The sequence below is a fragment of the Strigops habroptila genome, chromosome 8 (assembly GCF_004027225.2).
Source record: "Strigops habroptila isolate Jane chromosome 8, bStrHab1.2.pri, whole genome shotgun sequence".
Taxonomy (NCBI): Eukaryota; Metazoa; Chordata; class Aves; order Psittaciformes; family Psittacidae; genus Strigops; species Strigops habroptila.
Genome location: NC_044284.2, coordinates 62,654,928 through 62,674,343, shown reverse-complemented (window position 1 = coordinate 62,674,343; position 19,416 = coordinate 62,654,928). Strand labels below are relative to the sequence as shown.

Here is a 19,416-nt window from a genome sequence, read left to right as displayed (position 1 = left end):
AATTCTATTTTGTGAAGGCCTTTGATACTTTTAAATGTTCTTTTCACTCTGCAGAAGGTTGAAGATAACTTCTCCAATATTGTCACAAAAATTGAGTTGTTGAAATTGCTTTGTCTGCCAGCTGCGTGTTCCCAAATGTGTTATATACTGACCCGGAATGCTGTGCACCTCTGTGTAATCTGTGCTCTGCCTGACACAGAGCAAAGACCTCAGCCATAGATCATTCAGGGGCTGGAGTAGGAACTAAACCTGGGTCTAAGGGAATGTCAGAAACATCAGAGAAATAAGGTGCTTGTCTTATTCTGCCTTTTGGCTTGTTTTCATCGTGATGACAGAGACAGCGATGGCTGGTCACACACAACACACTGCCAGGCTGCAGAGGAATTGCTGCTGCAAGGGAATGTGCTATTTGTAACAATGCCAAAATACAACACAGAATGCCAGGATATTTTCATTTGGATTCTTTTTAATAAGTTTTAACAGATTTGCTTCATTTAACAAGGCAAAGGAGTACTCGGATTCTCTCAAACACAGAAACATTAACATGCTGCTCCAGTCTGCTGAGCTAGGCAGGGACATTGGAATGTGCAGAGCCCTTGGTGGCATTGGTTGAGCTCAGCAACCTCCTGGACATAACTAACCGAGGGGCAGATTCATGTGGTGCAGGAGGTGCAGGGAGTGCACGAGGTGTACAGAGTTCAGGGAGATGCACGGGGTGTAGTCTGTGCTGCAGCTCAGCCCATGCGCAATTGCTTTGTGCTCTCAAGCCCCACAGCCATTTCTGTTTGATTTTCACTTGTTTTCTGCTTGCTGTTTCACGTGCCTTCTCCCTTTCTGAAGTGCTCACAGTTACTCCTGTCTTTAGTGTGCAAACAAAAGCAAACCAAGACAACAGCAAGTGGAACATGTGGGGCACTCAGCAGTAGCCGCACTGGCAGAAGTATTTGAGCTGGTGCTCACAAAATACTTCTCCACAGGGAAAGGGAGGCTGGACCCACTTGGCCTCTGCTGTAATCAATGAAAAGCTCATTCTCACCAACCAAGTGCAGGTTTGATCTTTTCCCGTGAGTGTCCCCATCCTCAGTGTGTTCTGGTTTGCACTGGGTGACACTGGGACGAGGCAAGCCCCAAAATGGGGCTCACAGAGCTCTCCCAGCGCTACCCTCATGCCTATGCTGTTGTTCCTCCTGCCCTGGAGAGGAGGGAGAGCCCTGAAGGCATAGTGCTATTTTCTGTTGTCAAATGACAGCATTTTCTGATGGTGAGTGCTGCAGAGGAAGGAGATTCAGAACTGCACTTGAATGGGGTGCTGCAGGGTTTTGCAACAAATGCAGGCAAAGCTGCCAGGGCTGATCCTAGCAGTGCCTTTAACATTGGGCAGCACCTTCTTTACGCCCTGAAGGGGCATTGCTGCTTTTCATTATTTCCTGTGCGCGTAATGCTTTTCCATAAGGAACAATGCAAAAGTTTGGTTTCCTGTTCGGAATACTCTAACAGCGCATCTTGTGCAAGCAGTGGCAAAACATCTGTGCCCACAGCTGCAGATGCTTGCATGGGACTTTCCTTGTCTCTGGGTTGTTTTCTTTGGTTTGCTTTGTTTTGTTTTCTGTGGGTTGCTTTGGTTTGTTTTCACCACGCTTTAAAGATGCTGGTTGAACTGCAGGCTAATAACTTAGTTGTCTTGGTTCGACTGCAGGTTCTGTTGTGGCTGGTTATTTATTTATAAGCTTGCCATCTCGGCTATAAAAAGCTTTGTAATACCCCAATAATAAATGCATTCATCACCACATCTTCTGTAATCACTGCAGTTCCTGAGCTGCTATTTGGCATTCATTAGCTGCAACTCCCATTCACCTATAATTTCTGAGAAGCATACAATTATGTGTTATCACTACTTGAAGTGATTACTACACTGTATGTTTTTAAGATAATGGCATGAAACACTCTATGATGAATTATACCTCTCTAGGTAGCTTAAATTCTGTCATTAACTCTATTATTTTACTTAAACCAACCTGGAGAGAATTGCATGGCAGGATTGGCATTACCTTCTCAAAGAAGAGAACCAGGTCAATACTGATCCAATAAAGGACATGACGCAGCACACAGTTATCTCCCACCTACTCATGGTCTAGATGTTATTGTAAAAAATCCTAAAATCCAGCTGGTTTTTGCTTGGAAAAAGATGTTTTTTTGACTAAGCCTTGCTAGTGGAAAAAGCCTATTCAGGAAGAACATGATACATAAATCCTGAATAAGGGACAAAGGCAGATAGGGGCAGGACAAGGGGAATGGCTTTAACCTGCCAGAGGGGAGACTGAGATGAGCTCTGGGGCAGAAGCTCTTCCCTGTGAGGGTGCTGAGGCGCTGGCACAGACTTTTCCCAGAGAAGCTGTGGCTGCCCCATCCCTGGCAGTGTTCAAGGCCAGGTTGGACACAGGGGCTTGGAGCAACCTGCTCTAGTGGAAGGTGTCCCTGCCTGTGGCAGGGGGTTGGAACTGGATGAGCTTTAAAAGGTCTCTTCAACCCAAACCAGCCTGTGGGTCTCTGAAGAAATCCCAGAGCCGGGCGGCTGCAGCCCATGTCTGTGCTGTGAGGAAGGAGAGAGGAGGTTCACCCAGCTGCACTGCAGAGCAGCAGCACACACACCTTGCTTTGCCTGGAGACACGATTTTCTCACTGTGATGCATTTCATACTCAGCAGCTGAGCCGGTAGCGAGGACCTCAGCCTTGCATTGATTCTATAGGCAGGCATCAGGCATTTCCCAGCATTAGGAGCCAATGCAGTTTCTCCCTAAGCATTCTCCCCTGTGTCCAGGCGATGCTAGGTCCCCATGAGCCTCTCCTCTTTCCTACAGCACACTGCAGCCCTGCATCAGCACAATGCTCTGTTCGTTACCAAATTACTGCATTTATGGGGATATTGAGTTTAAGAGCCATCCAACCCTTATTATTTTACCCTGAGTGCACGTTACCGTAATAGCCTCCTGTTGTAAGCCCTCATTTTTTTGTCAGAGCTTATTGCGTCAGTGAAGGAACCTTTGTTTCATTTTAGCATGAAAAACAAAGACTAAAGTGACTGTTCTGATACTGAAATAAATGCAGTTAATTAAATCATGGCTGGTTTTATTCAGTTCTGTATTTCTGGATGCTCAACTCCTTCAGTAGCATGCTGTGACATTGAATGCTTGCAAAGTGACACGGGATGTTCCCGAACCCAATGTTTCCTCATTCTCTGGGCATTACCCTTTGCTTTGCCATGGTCTCAGAGCTTATGTTGCTTTTTATTCCTTTAATTTGTGTTTCAGTGTTGTGTGGCAAAAAAGCAGGGGGGGTGAAATTGGCATCTGGGTTGGCTTCACCACCAGAAGAATGAGCTGATCTCTCTAGTCCCATAAAATAAACCATTGGCTCTTGAATTTTCAAGGACCCCTCTCCCTTTGGAGAAACTTTCCTTTAAGGAAAAGTGCAAAATAATAAGGCAAACCACACAGTGAATTGTTTCGTTGCTTTTCTACATGGGAGATTTCTTCTTTATGATATCCGGAAGGCAGCCTCTCTAGATCATAAATCTGTAGGAATTAATAAATATCAAATGGAGCCGCCAGCCCCTTTTTAATATTTCAAATAATAGGATTAAGCTGGGAGTTACTCCCTGAAAATGAAACCAAGACTCTCAGAACCAATAATGTTGTGTGATGTGGTTTCTAAGCCTTCAAAGAGAAAAAAATATGTGCTCATGAAGTAATTAATAACTAATAATTCTTAGCTTTTCACTATAATGTTTCATTCACTTTAATATGAAAATAGATGTGTGAAAAAGGCGGAAATATCTTTGTGTAAATAACCACAATTTATAACTTGTGATACTGACAGTTTCTCTGTTCTTGCCATTGGAAAAAGCCACTTTGTGGCAGGAGGGAAATGCATATTATGATCATGGCTGGTGGCTGTGATGAGTGTTAGAGACCAGGAAACCCCTGTGAAAGTCATGGTTCACCTGGCTGGGATGGATTAACAGGTATTGAGTTGAAACTCATACAGATTAAAGTTGAAATAACATCAGCTATAGAGCAAATTGCATTTAAAATCATGCAGAAGTGGGTGAGTAAACACTTTTGCTGTTATTTATTGATACTCTACTGGTTGGTGGTGAGACGCTGGCACAGGGTGCCCAGAGAAGCTGTGGCTGCCCCATCCCTGGCAGTGTTCAAGGCCAGGTCGGACACAGGGGCTTGGAGCAACCTGCTCTAGTGGAAGGTGTCCCTGCCCGTGGCAGGGGGTTGGAACTGGATGAGCTTTAAGGTCCTTCCCAACCGAAACCAGTCTGAGATGTATGATTTTTTATTAAAAGTGTTTCAGATTTAGGGATTAATCCATGTTTTCTCACAGACATATTTCCTAGAATATCTTAAAGCACCTCAATGCAGAAGGGTTTATAAAATCCAGAAACTGGTGATATATAATGAAGATATATTCTTCTTTCCCTCCCCGTGTCCTGTCCTGCTTCATCTCCCTGTCCTGTCTTGTGTTCTATGAACAGGCTGGCAGGTACCTGGCACCTTCCCCATGGTCAGCTACAGAGCAGAAATCTGCCCAGTTCCCATGGTTAATGAACTATACATGGATACGCTGGAGTGGTAGAAGTGGCACAGGAGCAGAGCAGGGAGGTTAATTATGAGAACTACTCGTGAAAATTCAGGTAGCACATATCCCTGTTCATTTCAGGCACTCTGCCAGCTGAAGAGCTCCGACTGCTCTTTGCTCCTCTTGGAAAAGTCCACAGGTCAGCAAATATTGAAAGAAGTATCTTGGTTTCTCCCTAAGTTTGCAGATCTCCGGTTCTGACCTGCTCTTTTGGGAAGTGAGGTGGTGGACTGCTGAGAATCACGGGAGATGGAGGAGAGTAGGTTTGGAAGAACATCTTTATTTAGAGGAGGTAGTGATGAGTAAGAGTATTGATATGGTTCTAAATAAATAATTTGACTGCAAGCAGTGGGTAAGGTGTCTCAGGTGTGCCTGGTCTGTTCAGCCCTGAAGGGGAGGGGATGCTGCAGCATCCTTGGCTTCCTTCACTGTCAGCCCAGACTCCTGTCTGCCGTGTGCTGTGGGTGCCCTTCCAACCCAAACCACTCCATGATCCTGTGATTCTCTTTGCTGGGAGCAGGAGTGGGCAGGTGGCTCAGTGCCGGGTGCGGTGGTGTTGGGAACACGCATGTTCATGTAAAGGAACTTCACCGTGTCCCTGCTGAGTGCCGCTGTCAGGCTGGAAGCACAGAGCATTTTTAAAGGTAGACCTAAGGGCTTCGACATACAGTGGAGGTGCCAGGCAAAGCAAAGCTGGTATTTTATTTTCAGCCAGGTTTGGCTGCTCCAGACAGGGTTGTGGGGCTCTGGTTTTAAACTCTGCTGTAAAACTACTGCTTGTCTACCCTATTTTACATAACTCCTGTTCATCAGCCGTTCCAGAACCCATCTGTGCACATTTCTGTCCCATTCACGACCGAACAGTCTCCCTCTGCAGGAAAACTGAACATTTGCATGTTTCACAAATAAATAGTGTTACTTCTCAGGGGGAGGAAATAAAAAGTCTTCCTAAGATTAAGATTTTTAAACTCTGTTAAGTCTTTCTTGCTATTATTATCTAACTGTCTAACAAGAAAGAAGTCTTTCTTGTTACTAGTACCCTGTATGCCTTGTTTCCTGGGTGCAATTCCTCTGTAGTGTTTAAGGCTTGCTACACCTCAGAGATAAGTCTCCTCCCCAGGCAACATCCGGCTCCTTGTGTTCGCTCTTCCAGGCTTGGCAATGGGTGAATTCCATGCAAAAACAGTGAAATTGGGGCAGAAGCATCTTTACTTTGCACCTCGGGTGCGCTGAGCTTGTGGGGGTGCAGATACTGATGGGGTCAGCTGCGGGGATTGGAGCTTTGGGCATGGAGACAGCCAGGGCTTGGTGTGCAGCAGCCTGGTCAGCAGCTCCCCCCATGGCCTGAGACTCTTCTGTAGGTAAAATACAGAAAAGCTGTGATAATAATGAGTAGCTGCACAGGCTTTTATGAGAATTCCATGCTTTGAGCTATAGTAGACGTGAGAAAAGTGAGTTTGACCACAAAATGATCATCTGTAATTGCACCTGAGTTATTTTTATTGTTCAGAGAGTTTCCTTAGTGCAGAAAACTTGTAAGAAGTTATTCATGAGAGTTCATGGAGAACCCAAAAAGACCTTTATCATATCATCAGTAAAAGGATTTCGCAAGAGTTCTTAGCATGTTTCTGGTGTGATTTGCTGGTTCTGGAGCTTGGCTGTATCATTCTATGTTCTGATTTTCTGGGTGTTTTTCTGTGCTGATCCCTGCCCCTCATGCTTCTCCCCCCTTGCTGTTTAGCTCAAAGCCAATCACCTCCAAAGCAGAAAAATTTTAGCAGCGCTGTGTGTTTTTTTCAAGGTTTTTCTACTTTCTGAGGGAAGTGGTTATAACTCAATGCCAAAACCAATTTCACTGGGAAAAAAAGATGCTGTAGTAAGCAAATCCAATCCTGCTAAGTGTTTCACATTTGCTTTGGTGAACACTCACCCACTGCAGGTGATGGAAGGGAGCTGCTGTCATCCCTTGTGGGAGTTTAACTGAGCTCCTCCAGCTCCCGAAGCACCAGTCATATAAAAGCAGGCAAGTCAAATTCTTCCAGGTTTTCAGGGAAAAGAAAGGATTCCAGAACTTTTTCTAAACAAGATGGAACTTTTAACCTGAACTGCAGTGGGATTACTGGTTTTGGAGAGGCTGCCTACACAGAGATGAATCATGTTCTCACCTGGAGTATGTGTCTTGCCATTCTAGGGATATATTTTATGGAGGAAGCATCTCACAGCGTGTCACTTGGTGTCTCCTCTAAGTCAGAGCTGTGCTGTGAGCCAGACCTGTAGCCCCCGGGGGCATTTCCCCACCAGCTTGGCCAGTTTCCCGCGCTCCTCACCTTCACCATCCAGTCTGGGGAGGGAGCAGAGCAGACATGGATGAGGTGGGAGCACTAAATAGAGGCCCATGGAGCTGACTGAGTGTAGTTAAAGGTTTGTGTGGGTTGAATTTACCTACAGATTTACAAGACAGTTTTAAATGTATTTCTCCTTTCAGCTTCACAATCTGGGCCAAGTAAATGGCTGCTCCAGGAGTGCATGTGGATAATGGTAGCTGCTGGTTCTACTTGAATGAGGACTATTTTCCTTTTAAGCACTGCCCAGTACTGTTCACCTTAACTCCAGAGAGGGTTCAGGAGGCTGTTGGAGACAGGCAATGTCAGCATATCCTGGTGCTACATGGGCCATGGGAAAGCTCCATGTGAATCCCGTGGAGTTTGCTTCAAGGGCAGTGAGGCGGGAGCTCCAACCCTACTGCACTGTGATGACTCTTCTAAAAAGAGCCAGTGTGCAGCTTTAATTAAACAACTGAGAACTGTTTTTTACAAAGATTAATAGGTCTGTGTTTTAATTATGGGGAAATAATAGACTGGAGAGGCAAGGAAGTGGGAGGAATCCAAAAGAGGATTAGAAACTTTCAGGAAGCTGGATGAGAGGATATTTTTCCATACTTACAAATTGCAGACGATCATCCCCATTAATAATGATTGGAAAAATAATAAAACACCTTCAGCCATACACGACACTTAACATTAAAATCTACTTTTTATGCATGTTGAGTAGAGAATTTCTGATTACAATCATCAGTTAAAAATAAATTGTTCTTTTTTCCAATCTCCCAAGTTTAAAAATAGAAGAATTATCTTCTGAGTTCAGCTATAGTTAAATCAATACCTTTCCAAGCAATGTAAAGGTAAAAAGAGCAAAAGTTGCTTTTATTTAATGATGGTTATTTCTTTCATTGTGCTACAGTATTATTATTCACCTCTAAAAATAATTGGTCCTATGCATAGATTTGAAACATTACATTGTGGAAAATGCTTCTGTGATGTGCAAAAAGTTTAAAAATTACCATAATTTAAGGAAATAGGAAAGGGAGAGGAGAGGGAAGGCCACGGATATTGGCAGTTTCTTCTGATTGTCATCTGTTCAATAACTCATTTCCCATCATTGTGTAAGAGAAGTTTTATTGTTGGACTCTATTGAACATCAGCATGCTTTGCCTTGGGTTCTCTGCTGGTGATGGGCGGTGCTGGACCAGAGCTGCTGTGGGCAGGCCCAGTGCTGACCTGTGGCAGGAGCCACTGTGTGCCTTCAGCACTGTGATCCCGCACAGTGTGTGCTGATCTAGAACTGTGCATTGATCTGGTGTTATTCGATGTATTTATGGCATTTAAACCTAGGAGAAGCTGGAGAAGGGTTGGGCTCCCAGCTTGAGGCTGACTCGTCCTGAGGGCAGTGCAGGGGAAGGCGGCCAGCTCCTCATAGGTTCTCATGAAATCTAAACTCTGCTCCAACTTGCTCCGTTGTCCAGAGGAGGCCCCGGAGCTGCTGCAAGGGCTGGAGCAGCTCTGCTCTGGAGCCAGGCTGAGAGAGCTGGGCTGGGGCAGCCTGGAGAGGAGAAGGCTCCTGAAGGGCAGACCTTAGAGCAGCTCCAGTGCCTGAAGGGGCGACAAGAAACCTGGAGAGATGGAAAAAGTCCTTATTCATCCTTATTTCTGTTCCTCTGCAGTAACTGCAGTGCAGAAGCATTTCCTTCTACTGCCGGGTACACACGCGGGTGAATGTTCAGTCCGAGTTTTAACCACGTTTCCAGAAATGAGAAGTGATTTGAAAACAGAAAGGGATTAAATTTGTTAAATTAGAAAACATTTCTGAGATGAATCATTTGATTGCTTCTTCCATGGCGTAAATATGCACTTTATCCCCTGCCTCTCACATGCATAGCAGGAAAACACAGCTTGGTGGCTGCTGTTTAACTCAAATCTTGTGCACACGATCTCAGCCAAAATCTGCTGCATTTTCCTGTCAGTTCACCCCCACAGTGTTAAGGAGCTTGCCTGGGCTTTCAATGTAGAGAAAAGAGTGCCTAGGGCTATTGATGGAGCCTGTCCGAGTTAAACTATTTAATCTGTTTGCGAAGAACCTTCTTTGGGAAATAATATTTAGTCTGAAACCAATGTGCTTCCACAACTCAACATGTTTCAGCAGAGTCTGAACAAGACTGAAATGTTTCCTCCTAGTTCCATTTTAAATATCTGTTTCACCAAACTTGACAATCTTTCTCAACAACTGAACATCTGCTTCCTTTTCAGTCCTTGGTTTTCATGTTTTGCAGGGCAGTTGTATACAGCAGATTAGTGGGGTATAGAAGAGAGTTGGGTTCCGCAAGTTTTCATCTTACCTATGATAACCAGGTGCCTACAAATAAATGAAGCAAAATATCTTATTTGCTTCGGAAAGTTATTTGGAGCAAATACCTTTGTATATCAAGTGAAACTGTGAGAGGTCTCCTGTTCCTTTCTGCAGTGCTGTATCTCACCCTTTCTCAGCAGGAAAGCCTTGATATCAAAGGGGCTGTGTTTAACCATTGGACTTGGTGACCTTAAAGGTCTTTTCCAACCCAGTTGATTCTATGGTTCTATGAAATTAGAGGTTTTTGGGAGCCTTTGGGGCTCTGCTGGTTTTCACTGGGATAGAGGCAGTTTTCTTCACAGTAGCTGCTGTTGGGCTGGTTTGGGTTTGTGCTATAAGCAGTGTTGATAACACAGGGATGTTTTTGTTACCAGTGAGCAGTGCTTCAATAGGGTCAAGGCCTTTTCTTCTCCTCACACCACCCCACCAGCGAGCAGGCCAGGGGTGCACAAGAAGTTGTGGGAGAATATGGCTGGGACAGCTGACCCCAGCTGCTTATAATACACCATATATCATGCTTAGCATATAAAGCTGGGGGAAGAAGAAGGAAGGGCGGAGAAGCCCCTCTCCAGGTTTTTTGTAGCCCCTTTAGGCACTGGAGCTGCTCTAAGGCCTCCCCTTCAGGAGCCTTCTCTTCTCCAGGCTGCCCCAGCCCAGCTCTCTCAGCCTGGCTCCAGAGCAGAGCTGCTCCAGCCCTCGCAGCAGCTCCGGGGCCTCCTCTGGCCTCGCTCCAGCAGCTCCACGTCCCTCTTGTGCTGTTGCCCCAGAGCTGGATCAGGACTGCAGGGGGGGAGTATCCCCTCCCTCGACCTGCTGCTCACGCTCTGGGGATGCAGCCCAGAGCACAGTAATACAAGATGGTAAATGCTCATTGGAACTGTAGGCTTCCTTCACAAAACCTCATTTATAACTGACTGCATCCAGCTGCTCTAGAAATACCAGTAGAAAAGAAATCCATTGTAGAAAAATGACAGTGAATCTGAGGTTTCTTGGCTTCTCCCCAGTCTTCTGTTCATTAAAATCAATTGGGAAATGTTCATAAGACTTTGTAAGCGGCTTCTTTCTCCAAATGGGACCAGACCCTACAAAACTCCTCCTGCAGGGATTGACAGACGTCTGTGCTCTCCATCCTCAAAGAGATGCTTCCCCATGACATCCCATTTCTCTGCCATATAAACTGTGATTTTTTTATCCTGAATTCTATACAGCTTCCTTCAGAACCCTTTCAGATTTCACGTTGAGATCATTAATTAAATGAATAGTTATTTTCATGTTCCCTTTCTGAAGAATGTCAGCCTGACGCTTCTAGTTTCTTATTCCTAAAGGGAATGTCATTTTTTCCCCTTAAACAATACTGCCATATGCTTCAGCTACGAAATCCCCATTTTCTCCCACCTAACAGTTCCCATAATTGTGCTATTTTAATGTTTTATCAAAGAGATGGATCTATTGCATTCTTCTGTTGGATTTCCTTCATGTAAAAAACCTCTTTATCAAATAAAATGTCCCATTAGTCTGTTGCACTTTGTATTACATTCCTTCAGCTCTGAAAGTTGTTTTAAAGCCCTGAATTCTATTGTGGTTGGCATGGTGGTTAGCCTGAAACATACCTGATTTTCTCTCCACATTTCCTTAAATGTAGATAATACATTTATTCTTTCCCTGTCACACAGCACCACTTTCAGGTTGGTTAAAAAACCATGCGTACTCCTGGAATTGCAGTTTCATGCTCTCAGACCTGAGTCCATCCATGGTTTTCTCTGCCTTTTGCTTTATTGCTGCTCTGCCTTTTCCCACATGCTGGATGTCACCTTTATGGAATACTGGAGTACAGCACTCTGTTTTTGAGCCATAATTCAATGTCTTTAAGCTCACTGCAGACAGGTTCAGTGCGTTCATCGGCTCATGCAAATAAAGTTCCTTGTGCATGTTATCTCTATCCTTTTATCCCTTCTCAGCCAGAGAGGGACTCTCCTTGCTTCCTCCTGGACACCCTTCTCCCATCCCTGTTTTCCCATGCTCTCTAACCCAAGCTGTCACCATTTTCTCCTGCTCAGGTCTAATCATTGAGAACAAGCAGCCATTGCAATAATCTCCCCAGGGAAGTGGTGACTTCCCAACATTGCACACTGTTAGGATTCAGCTAGACTGGTCGGACCAGATGATCCTTGAGGTCTCTTCCAGCCTGGGATTCTATGATCTCCTTCTATGATTCTATGATCTCCTTTGTCCAGACCTCCTGTTTTTATGACAAACATTTTCTTATGGCAAGGTGGTACTCAAAGTATCTTCAGTGAGTTTATTCTCATTGTAGTCTCATACTTCACACAGTCCTGTGCTCTCCTGGTGTTTACTGGGTTTCACATCATTGTATTTCCTTTCCCCTCTTGCTGCCATTTCATGCATTCTCCTGGCTGTTCACAAAAATCATCGTTCTGGCTGATGTTCAAGAGCATCCCCAGGCCAGCCTTGCGGTTGCTTGCACCGACAACATACAGACTGCATTGTCCAAGCATCAGTTGAACACTGATGGTCTCTGATGATCAACTGATCAGTTGAAATGCCTGTGGGATTGAGGAGTGGTCTTCAGCATGCTTTCTGTCTCCTGCTTCTGTCACCAGTCACTCCCTCTTCTGTCACTCCCTCTTTCCAGACAACAGAGAAGCTTGATGGCTACTCCAAAGCCATCAGTTGCATTACAAATGAGAGCATCTCCTGGGACTGTTTCTATCCTACCAGCCTGTGTGTGGATGAGTGGCTGCTCCTTTACCTCTAGCAATGTGAGGGCTCTGGTGCAGCCCTGCACCCTCTGGCATCACCCTGTTCCCACTGGCTACTGCACTCTCCCACCAGTACCAGCTCGCCTCCACAGGGATCCCACCCCAACAACCATCTCCTTCCCTTCTCATTGAGTGAATGGTGCTGCGAAGTGCCTCCAGCACTATGCACCGGCTTCTTACCTCTTTTCCCACAAGGTTTAAGTTGCTGTGCTTGACGCTGGGCTGCTTTTAGGACTTGTCAGAGCCATTTAATCACATCCTTCACATACATCCCTCTTCGTCCCAGTGTGCAAGTGAGCAACTTGAGATGGAAAGCTATTTTAGGGAAGAAATTACAAATGTTTCCTAATAGGCAACACAAATTATTGACAACAGCAGCATATTGCAGTGCCTAATTACCTTAGGAGAAGCTTCTACTTCTGTTCTGCCTGGGTGGCTTTTTTTGGGTAGCGTATCCACAGAAAGGATTTTCAATTAACATTGGCCTTTAATACTCGGACTGGGTTTTGATTCTGCAGATGGTGAAACGGACTACAAATGAGATTTTGCAATATACCTTGTTCCTTATATTTCTCAGCTGATTAGTTTCAGCCTGTTCCCAGTGGCTACACGGGTGCATTCAGCTCACAATTCCACAGCAATCTCCGGTGCCATGTTCAACCCCCTGAGATATTGTGTAGAAATGCTGTCAGACTCCTCAGATAGACATGTTTTCATTCTCCAGCTGCAGTTTTTACTCATTTTAGCAAAAACAAAGTCTTTACTTTATGGAGGAATATTGTTGAACTGAAATTCAGAAGGAAAAGAACCCGGCTGGAGTACATCTGCTGCTGATTGCAGGGGTGTTGTTGCTCACTGAGGTCCGGTTAAGGTGACTATTATACCCCAAAGAGCACAGTTATTAGTTATTGTTCTAATAATATTTGGGAAAAACTTATGTATGACATAATAAACAAATCACGTTTGTCTGAGTCACTGCCATACAAAAAGGGTTTTAAGAAATATTTAGTAGAACTCTGCTTTGTATTCTATTGTTGCTGTCAGCAGGGAAATCCATGCTAATTGAATGTATGTTTGCTTTAAACAAGATGTCTTGAATATGATTAGCAATGACAAATCTAATAATGCTTTGAAAAAGAAAAAATATTCTTTTGGATTCGAAGAACTACAGAATCCCAGACTGGTTTGTGTTGGAAGGGCCCTTGAAGCTCATCCAGTTCCAAGCCCCTGCCACGGGCAGGGACACCTTCCACTAGAGCAGGTTGCTCCAAGCCCCTGTGTCCAACCTGGCCTTGAACACTGCCAGGGATGGGGCAGCCACAGCTTCTCTGGGCACCCTGTGCCAGCGCCTCAGCACCCTCACGGGGAAGAGCTTCTGCCTCAGAGCTCATCTCCATCTCCCCTCTGGCAGGTTAAAGCCATTCCCCTTGTCCTGTCCCTACAGGCCCTTGTCCAAAGCCCCTCTCCAGGTTTCCTGGAGCCCCTTTAGGCACTGGAGCTGCTCTAAGGTGTCCCTGGAGTTTTTGATGGAAAAAATCTCTTGGTTCCTTAGCTAAAGCTGAAGTTTCTTGTTTCTTAGGCAAGGGGAGTGCGCAGTGCACATACCTGCTCCTGATCCATAGGGGCTGAAGCTGGAGGAGAAGGGGGTGCTCTGATGAAGTCATTGTGTCCAGTTCAGAAATCACTGAGACACACTGCCTGCTACTCCACTGACCACTCACAGCAGGAAAACCAGAAAGGACGAACATAGCAGAAAAAGATATTTATGTTCATAATGTTTTATGATGATTTGTGAATTAACAAATGGTTCATGTTTTGAGGCTCAACTCTAATGCCATAGAATCATAGAATGGTTTGGGTTGGAAAGGACTTTAAGATCATCTAGTTCCAACCCCACTGCCATGGGCAGGGACACCACACACTAAACCATGTCACTCAAGACTCTGTCCAACCTGGCCTTGAACACTGCCAGGGATGGGGCAGCCACAGCTTCTCTGGGCACCCTGTGCCAGCGCCTCAGCACCCTCACAGGGAAGAACTTCTTCCTTATATCTAACCTAAACTTCCCCTGTTTAAGTTTAAACCCCTTGTCCTATTACTACAGTCCCTGATGAAGGGTCCCTCTCCAGCAAAATATATATTGTAGCTGTATTCAGTTTAAAAATCAATAGCAGGTTAATGGTATTTAAAATCTCCCACTTTTCCATACTTATGATCTCCCCTTTTTTCCAGGTGTTACTTGGAGGATGGAGCTTCCAAAGGAGCCTGGCTGAACCGGTCAAGTATTATTTTTGCTGGAAGTGACAAGTGGTCAGTAGATCCTCGAGTTTCAATCGCCACAGCAAACAGAAGAGAATACAGCCTGCAGATACAGGATGTCGATGTGACAGATGATGGTCCCTACACTTGTTCTGTGCAAACCCAGCACACTCCCAGAACAATGCAGGTGCACTTAACTGTACACGGTATGTGCTTAAACCAACTGAAAATCCTTATTGGGGATGCACTAAAAAAAATCAGTTTATAAATGCGAAATGTCAGCTTTTAAGCACATTTTAAGGCAGCCTGCCTCTCTTCCTTCCTTCCTTTCCTGTCTTCCTTCTTGCCTTCCTTCTTCCTTTCTTTTCCCCCCTTCCCTTCCTCCCTTTCCTCCCTTTCCTCCCTTTCTTCCTTTCTCTCTTTTTGGACATATGTAGCCCTAGACTGTTTGTGCCGTTGGCTCAATAGAAAATTTGCCCAGAAGGGTGTCCAATTTGCCAAAATCAGGTTTAAATCCTCACTCCTGTTCTGCTGACAATGGAACAAGATGTAGAAATACAAGAGGAAAACACCAGTACAGTGGTTATGATACAGTTCCCTGCAGTGGTATTCTGCTGGTACCTGTCGGGTTAGTTTAGGTCTTCTGCATGGCACCAAACTTGGTTGTTTTGGCTGGTATTGGGCCTAGTCTCCATGTGCAGCTGCATAATCAGGTGCTGAGCTCATGGCAGGTTTACAGCCTTTGCATTTTAACACTGATACCAAATATCTCCAGAAACACCCTCGCTTCCCTTAGGACGCCACAGCGTGCTCAGAAACAGGCAGTGCCTCTGCTGCGGCACATGGCAGGAGGGTCACTGTGATCAGGACCTGGCTGTCCCGGGGGATGGAACAAGGCCATGAGCCATGCTTTGATGGTCATGTAACACAAGTGTCGAATCAAAGATGACTGATGGATGCAGTGAGACAGATGCAGGAGCACAGTCTGTCGCACACTGCTGGCAGGTGGCAGGGCCATGAGCTATGTTGGCAACCCAACAGCCTGCTCTGGCTTTTCTGATGAGAGTTCCAAAGAAGGTGAGTTGGTTTGTGGGTTCCTTCAGGGCGGTTCCTTGAGGGCAGCTTGGGAGAAAGCACAAAAATGCTTCATCCTTGGCATGTCTTTTGCAGCCCCAGTGTCCCTGGAGCTGTAGGCTTTGCGGCTCTCTGAACCCTAACCCTAAACTGCATGGCATTTGTGCTCTCTGAATCCTAACCCCAACCGTACCCTTAATCTAAATGATGTCTTGGAGCTGAGGCTGAGGTCCCAGCATCATTGTGGCCCAGATGAGAAAGGTGTGGAAGGAGCAATGTTGGTGCAGTGCCATGCTCCCGGGATGCTCATCCCTTCTCAGCGCAGCTCAGCTGCAAGGAGGGATTCACCAGGGTGCTTCATACCCCATCAGGATGTGTCCTGCCCCCATGAAGCTTTAGGTATGAAGCTTTCCATTGATTTTACTGGTATTTAAAAGATGCAGTGTTTCATTTGAACACCTCTTCTCTGGCATGTGCCATCACAAACACTGTTACAAAACCAAAATTTAACTCATCAGCCTAAAAAAAGCAAAGCTAGAACCCGAAAGCAATTTTTTCAAATGTAGAAATAGAAACTTTATTAGCTTTAGAAACTTACACCAAATAGAAATATAAATTCATTAAAACCAAAATAAAGTGAGGACAAAATAAGCTGCTTTTGCATTAAAATCCATAGAGTTTTTAAATTCCAGACCTTTTCTCACTAAAAAATACAGAGATCCCAACATTGTTAATAAGAACAGTCCATTTATAGAACTAAATTGATACGAGACAGTTTAATGTTAGAAATGCTTCAGGACAACGGTGTCTGGTTTAAGCACATGGAGGTGATATTTATTGTGCTGTCCCAAGGTGAACAATTCTTCATTCCAATGGTCTCTGGAATAGTTAATGCCCTCGTGCAAGGGGCTAAGAAAAATTATTGGAGATTAATTGCACGTCTAAAACATATAAACAGGAGCTTAAAATTAATTAGGCTAACTGCAAGCACATAGAGAAATAATAACCCAATAGTTAAAAATATGCATAATTATTAAGCGATTGCATTTATATCTTCAGAAATGCAAAGTATAACCCAAGGCTTTCACTTATTAGTCTTTGGTGTAATCATCGTTAACATTTTCTTTTGCATTTTTATGAGTAATAAAGCGATGAATATAAACCAGAAGCATTTAAATGGCAATCTCTATTAATCCATATGGCACCAAAATCCCTTACAAATAACGTGTAGGAAATGCTTCTTAAGCTTATTATCCTCTACCACTGGACCTTTAGAACCCGATGGTTTGTCAGAATGTGAGACTCTGGCTCTGCCAAGCTGAGGGGGTTTGTTGCATCAGGAACATTATCATATTTGTTAGCCAAAACCTCACACTTAGTCATTTTTACAACCTTCCTCAGAGATGGCTGCTATAGGAAGCCCCATAAAGGTGCTGTTTGTGTGTGGGATTGTTCAGACATCGCAGAAGTGTTTGTATCCCATCAGAATGGGAAGCTGCAATGGAGAAGCTGTGACAGTATCAGTTATTGTTTCAATTGTGTATATATATTCAGTTAGTCCAATGTTATTTCATGTGTATTTTGTGTAGGAAGAGAAGGGGGGAGCTCCATGAAGCACAGCCAGGACAAGGGAGCAATTTGCAAGATAAAAATAAAAGAAAAAAATAATTTTCCCTGTATTTTCCCCTGTGTAGTTCTCTTAGCACTTAGCAACAGGGGAAAGCTGCTGAGCTCTGTGCTAATAAAGCCCAGTCCTGCAACCTCTGAGAGGCAGAGGAGGACCAGCAGCTCTGGAGGACCTTAGAGCAGCTCCAGTGCCTAAAGGGGCTACAAGAAACTTGGAGAGTGGCTTTGGACAAGGGCCTGTAGGGACAGGCCAAGGGGAATGGCTTTAACCTGCCAGAGGGGAGATTGAGATGAGCTCTTAGGCAGAAGTTCTTCCCTGTGAGGGTGCTGAGGCGCTGGCACAGGGTGCCCAGAGAAGCTGTGGCTGCCCCATCCCTGGCAGTGTTCAAGGCCAGGTTGGACACAGGGGCTTGGAGCAACCTGCTCTAGTGGAAGGTGTCCCTGCCCATGGTAGGGGCCTAGAACTGGATGAGCTTTAAGGTTCCTTCAATCCAAACCAGTCTGGGATTCTATGATATTGATATAGATATGCATAAGTATGAGCTGTGCAATTTATGCTTGGTGGATCGGTTGCAAGTCACACCAATTGCTCAATCCACATGGGTGGAATCCCACCTTGACTCAGCGTTGGGTTTTGCACAGTGATTTAGAGACACCTGCATAGAGACTTACTACTCGTCATCTGTCCAGTGGGATAGGGAAGTGAAAGGGACTTGTGCATGTCAGCGCTTCTAATCAGGTCACTTTGTACTTACAGTGCTCATAAAGCCACCGCTTCACCTTCCATGGGCTGGGACTCAGGAGGTAAAGATGCAAGATTCATGCATCCTTTGAGACTGAGATTGACCTGTCTGAAAGTAAAGGAGACATCAAAGAGCTAATTGGTGCTATAAGCTTACATACCCTTTCCCACTGAAAAGGGTTCGTAGGGACGATATAGTGACATTTTATGGAAGCAGTTTTATGTTTCCCTTTAATATTGTTCATGGCTTTATGTTTGAAGAGTAGAAACAATTTCCGCTGTTGGGGAGAAATAAATGAAGGGAAAAGCAGGTCTTTGCCAAAGTAAAATCATTCTGTCAAAGGGCTGGGTTTTCTTTTACATCGTGAATAAATGATCAGCAGCAGACCTAGAGCAGCACATGAGATAAGAGGAGAAAAAGAGCATTTAAAAGCAGTCTTAGCCCTTTAAAACTGCTCTGCCCTACAGGCTCTATTCTGTGGAGTAATAGTGACAGGAGACATTCTCCTGCTGGAAACAGCAGAGCTGGAGGAGCCAGGGCTGTGTGCATTTTGTCACAATTAAAGGAATAGACTCGTGTCTAATCATAAGCTCCCAAATAAGTTCAAACTCCAGATTGCAAAATTATTTGCAGTGAAACCCCACTTTAAAAGCTCTGTAAATCCACCTCTTTTATTTCTCCCGCTCCCTCTTTTTGGTCTGTGTGTGAGGTTTTTCTCCACACACAGACCCAGAGCTGTCATTTTGAATATCCTGTTCTCTGCTATTTGGGCTGACAATTTCTGAACATATTTGTGTGATTCAGAGAATAAATACATTTTAATGGGTAAAGATGCCTTAATTTCCATGAATAAACCATGGAAAAGTAGCACACTCAGTAAATAATGGAGGCTTAAGGGAAGCAGCAGCCTCTCCATCCCTGTCCCGTGGGGGATACAGGGAGCAGTGAGACTTGGTGGGGTTTGGCCACAGCCAACCAGGAATCTCTGGCAGAGCGTAACGTTGTGTTTCAGCCTCCCATAGCTCTGCCCAATGCCTTAATGAGACCACCAAGTCAAGTCTGGTTAATTATTACATAGTTACACCTTTTTGTACCTAGGAAATTAATCAAGATAGTTAATAAAGAAGAAAAAAGAGCCTAATATATCTTTAGCCCACATTTACATCAGTGCAAGAAAAACCACATGAAAGTGAGGAAGATAATCTGGTTAACTGCACTTTCAGTGACCTTATTAAAAAAGAACGGAGACTTCGGAAGTCATTAATAAAAAGTTTAGCAGGTAGGAGTTTGTAATCAACTCAATCTACCTCATGTCCAGATGCTTGATCTGCAAAGTCATGAACTGCAGATGATTTAAACATCAATCCTTTGCCATGGTAAGGCACAGAAATGAAATACCTCTTACGACGCTGCATCACTCATCATTCTTCTAGCAAAGGTTGCAGCGTCTGCCATTTCTAATGTGACATTTGTTCCACCAAAGCTTAATTTGCATCCTCTGAGCCACATCCCCCTTCCAATTTGCAAAAATATGAACACACGTTTACCAATGGCCTTGAGAGTGAATTTTGCTGTGGGGCAGAGCAGCAGTTTGCAGCGCAAAG

General features: G+C 44.6%; 1 protein-coding gene across 1 annotated transcript in view; it reads left to right on the top strand.

Annotated features, from left to right (window-relative positions):
- Window positions 1–19,416, top strand: part of NEGR1 (neuronal growth regulator 1) — a 306,944-nt gene that overhangs the window by 111,982 nt on the left and 175,546 nt on the right. Inside the window, exon 2 of the mRNA XM_030494056.1 lies at window positions 14,343–14,575. Coding sequence (XP_030349916.1) covers window positions 14,343–14,575 — 233 coding nt within the window. The remainder of the gene's footprint in view (window positions 1–14,342; window positions 14,576–19,416) is intronic.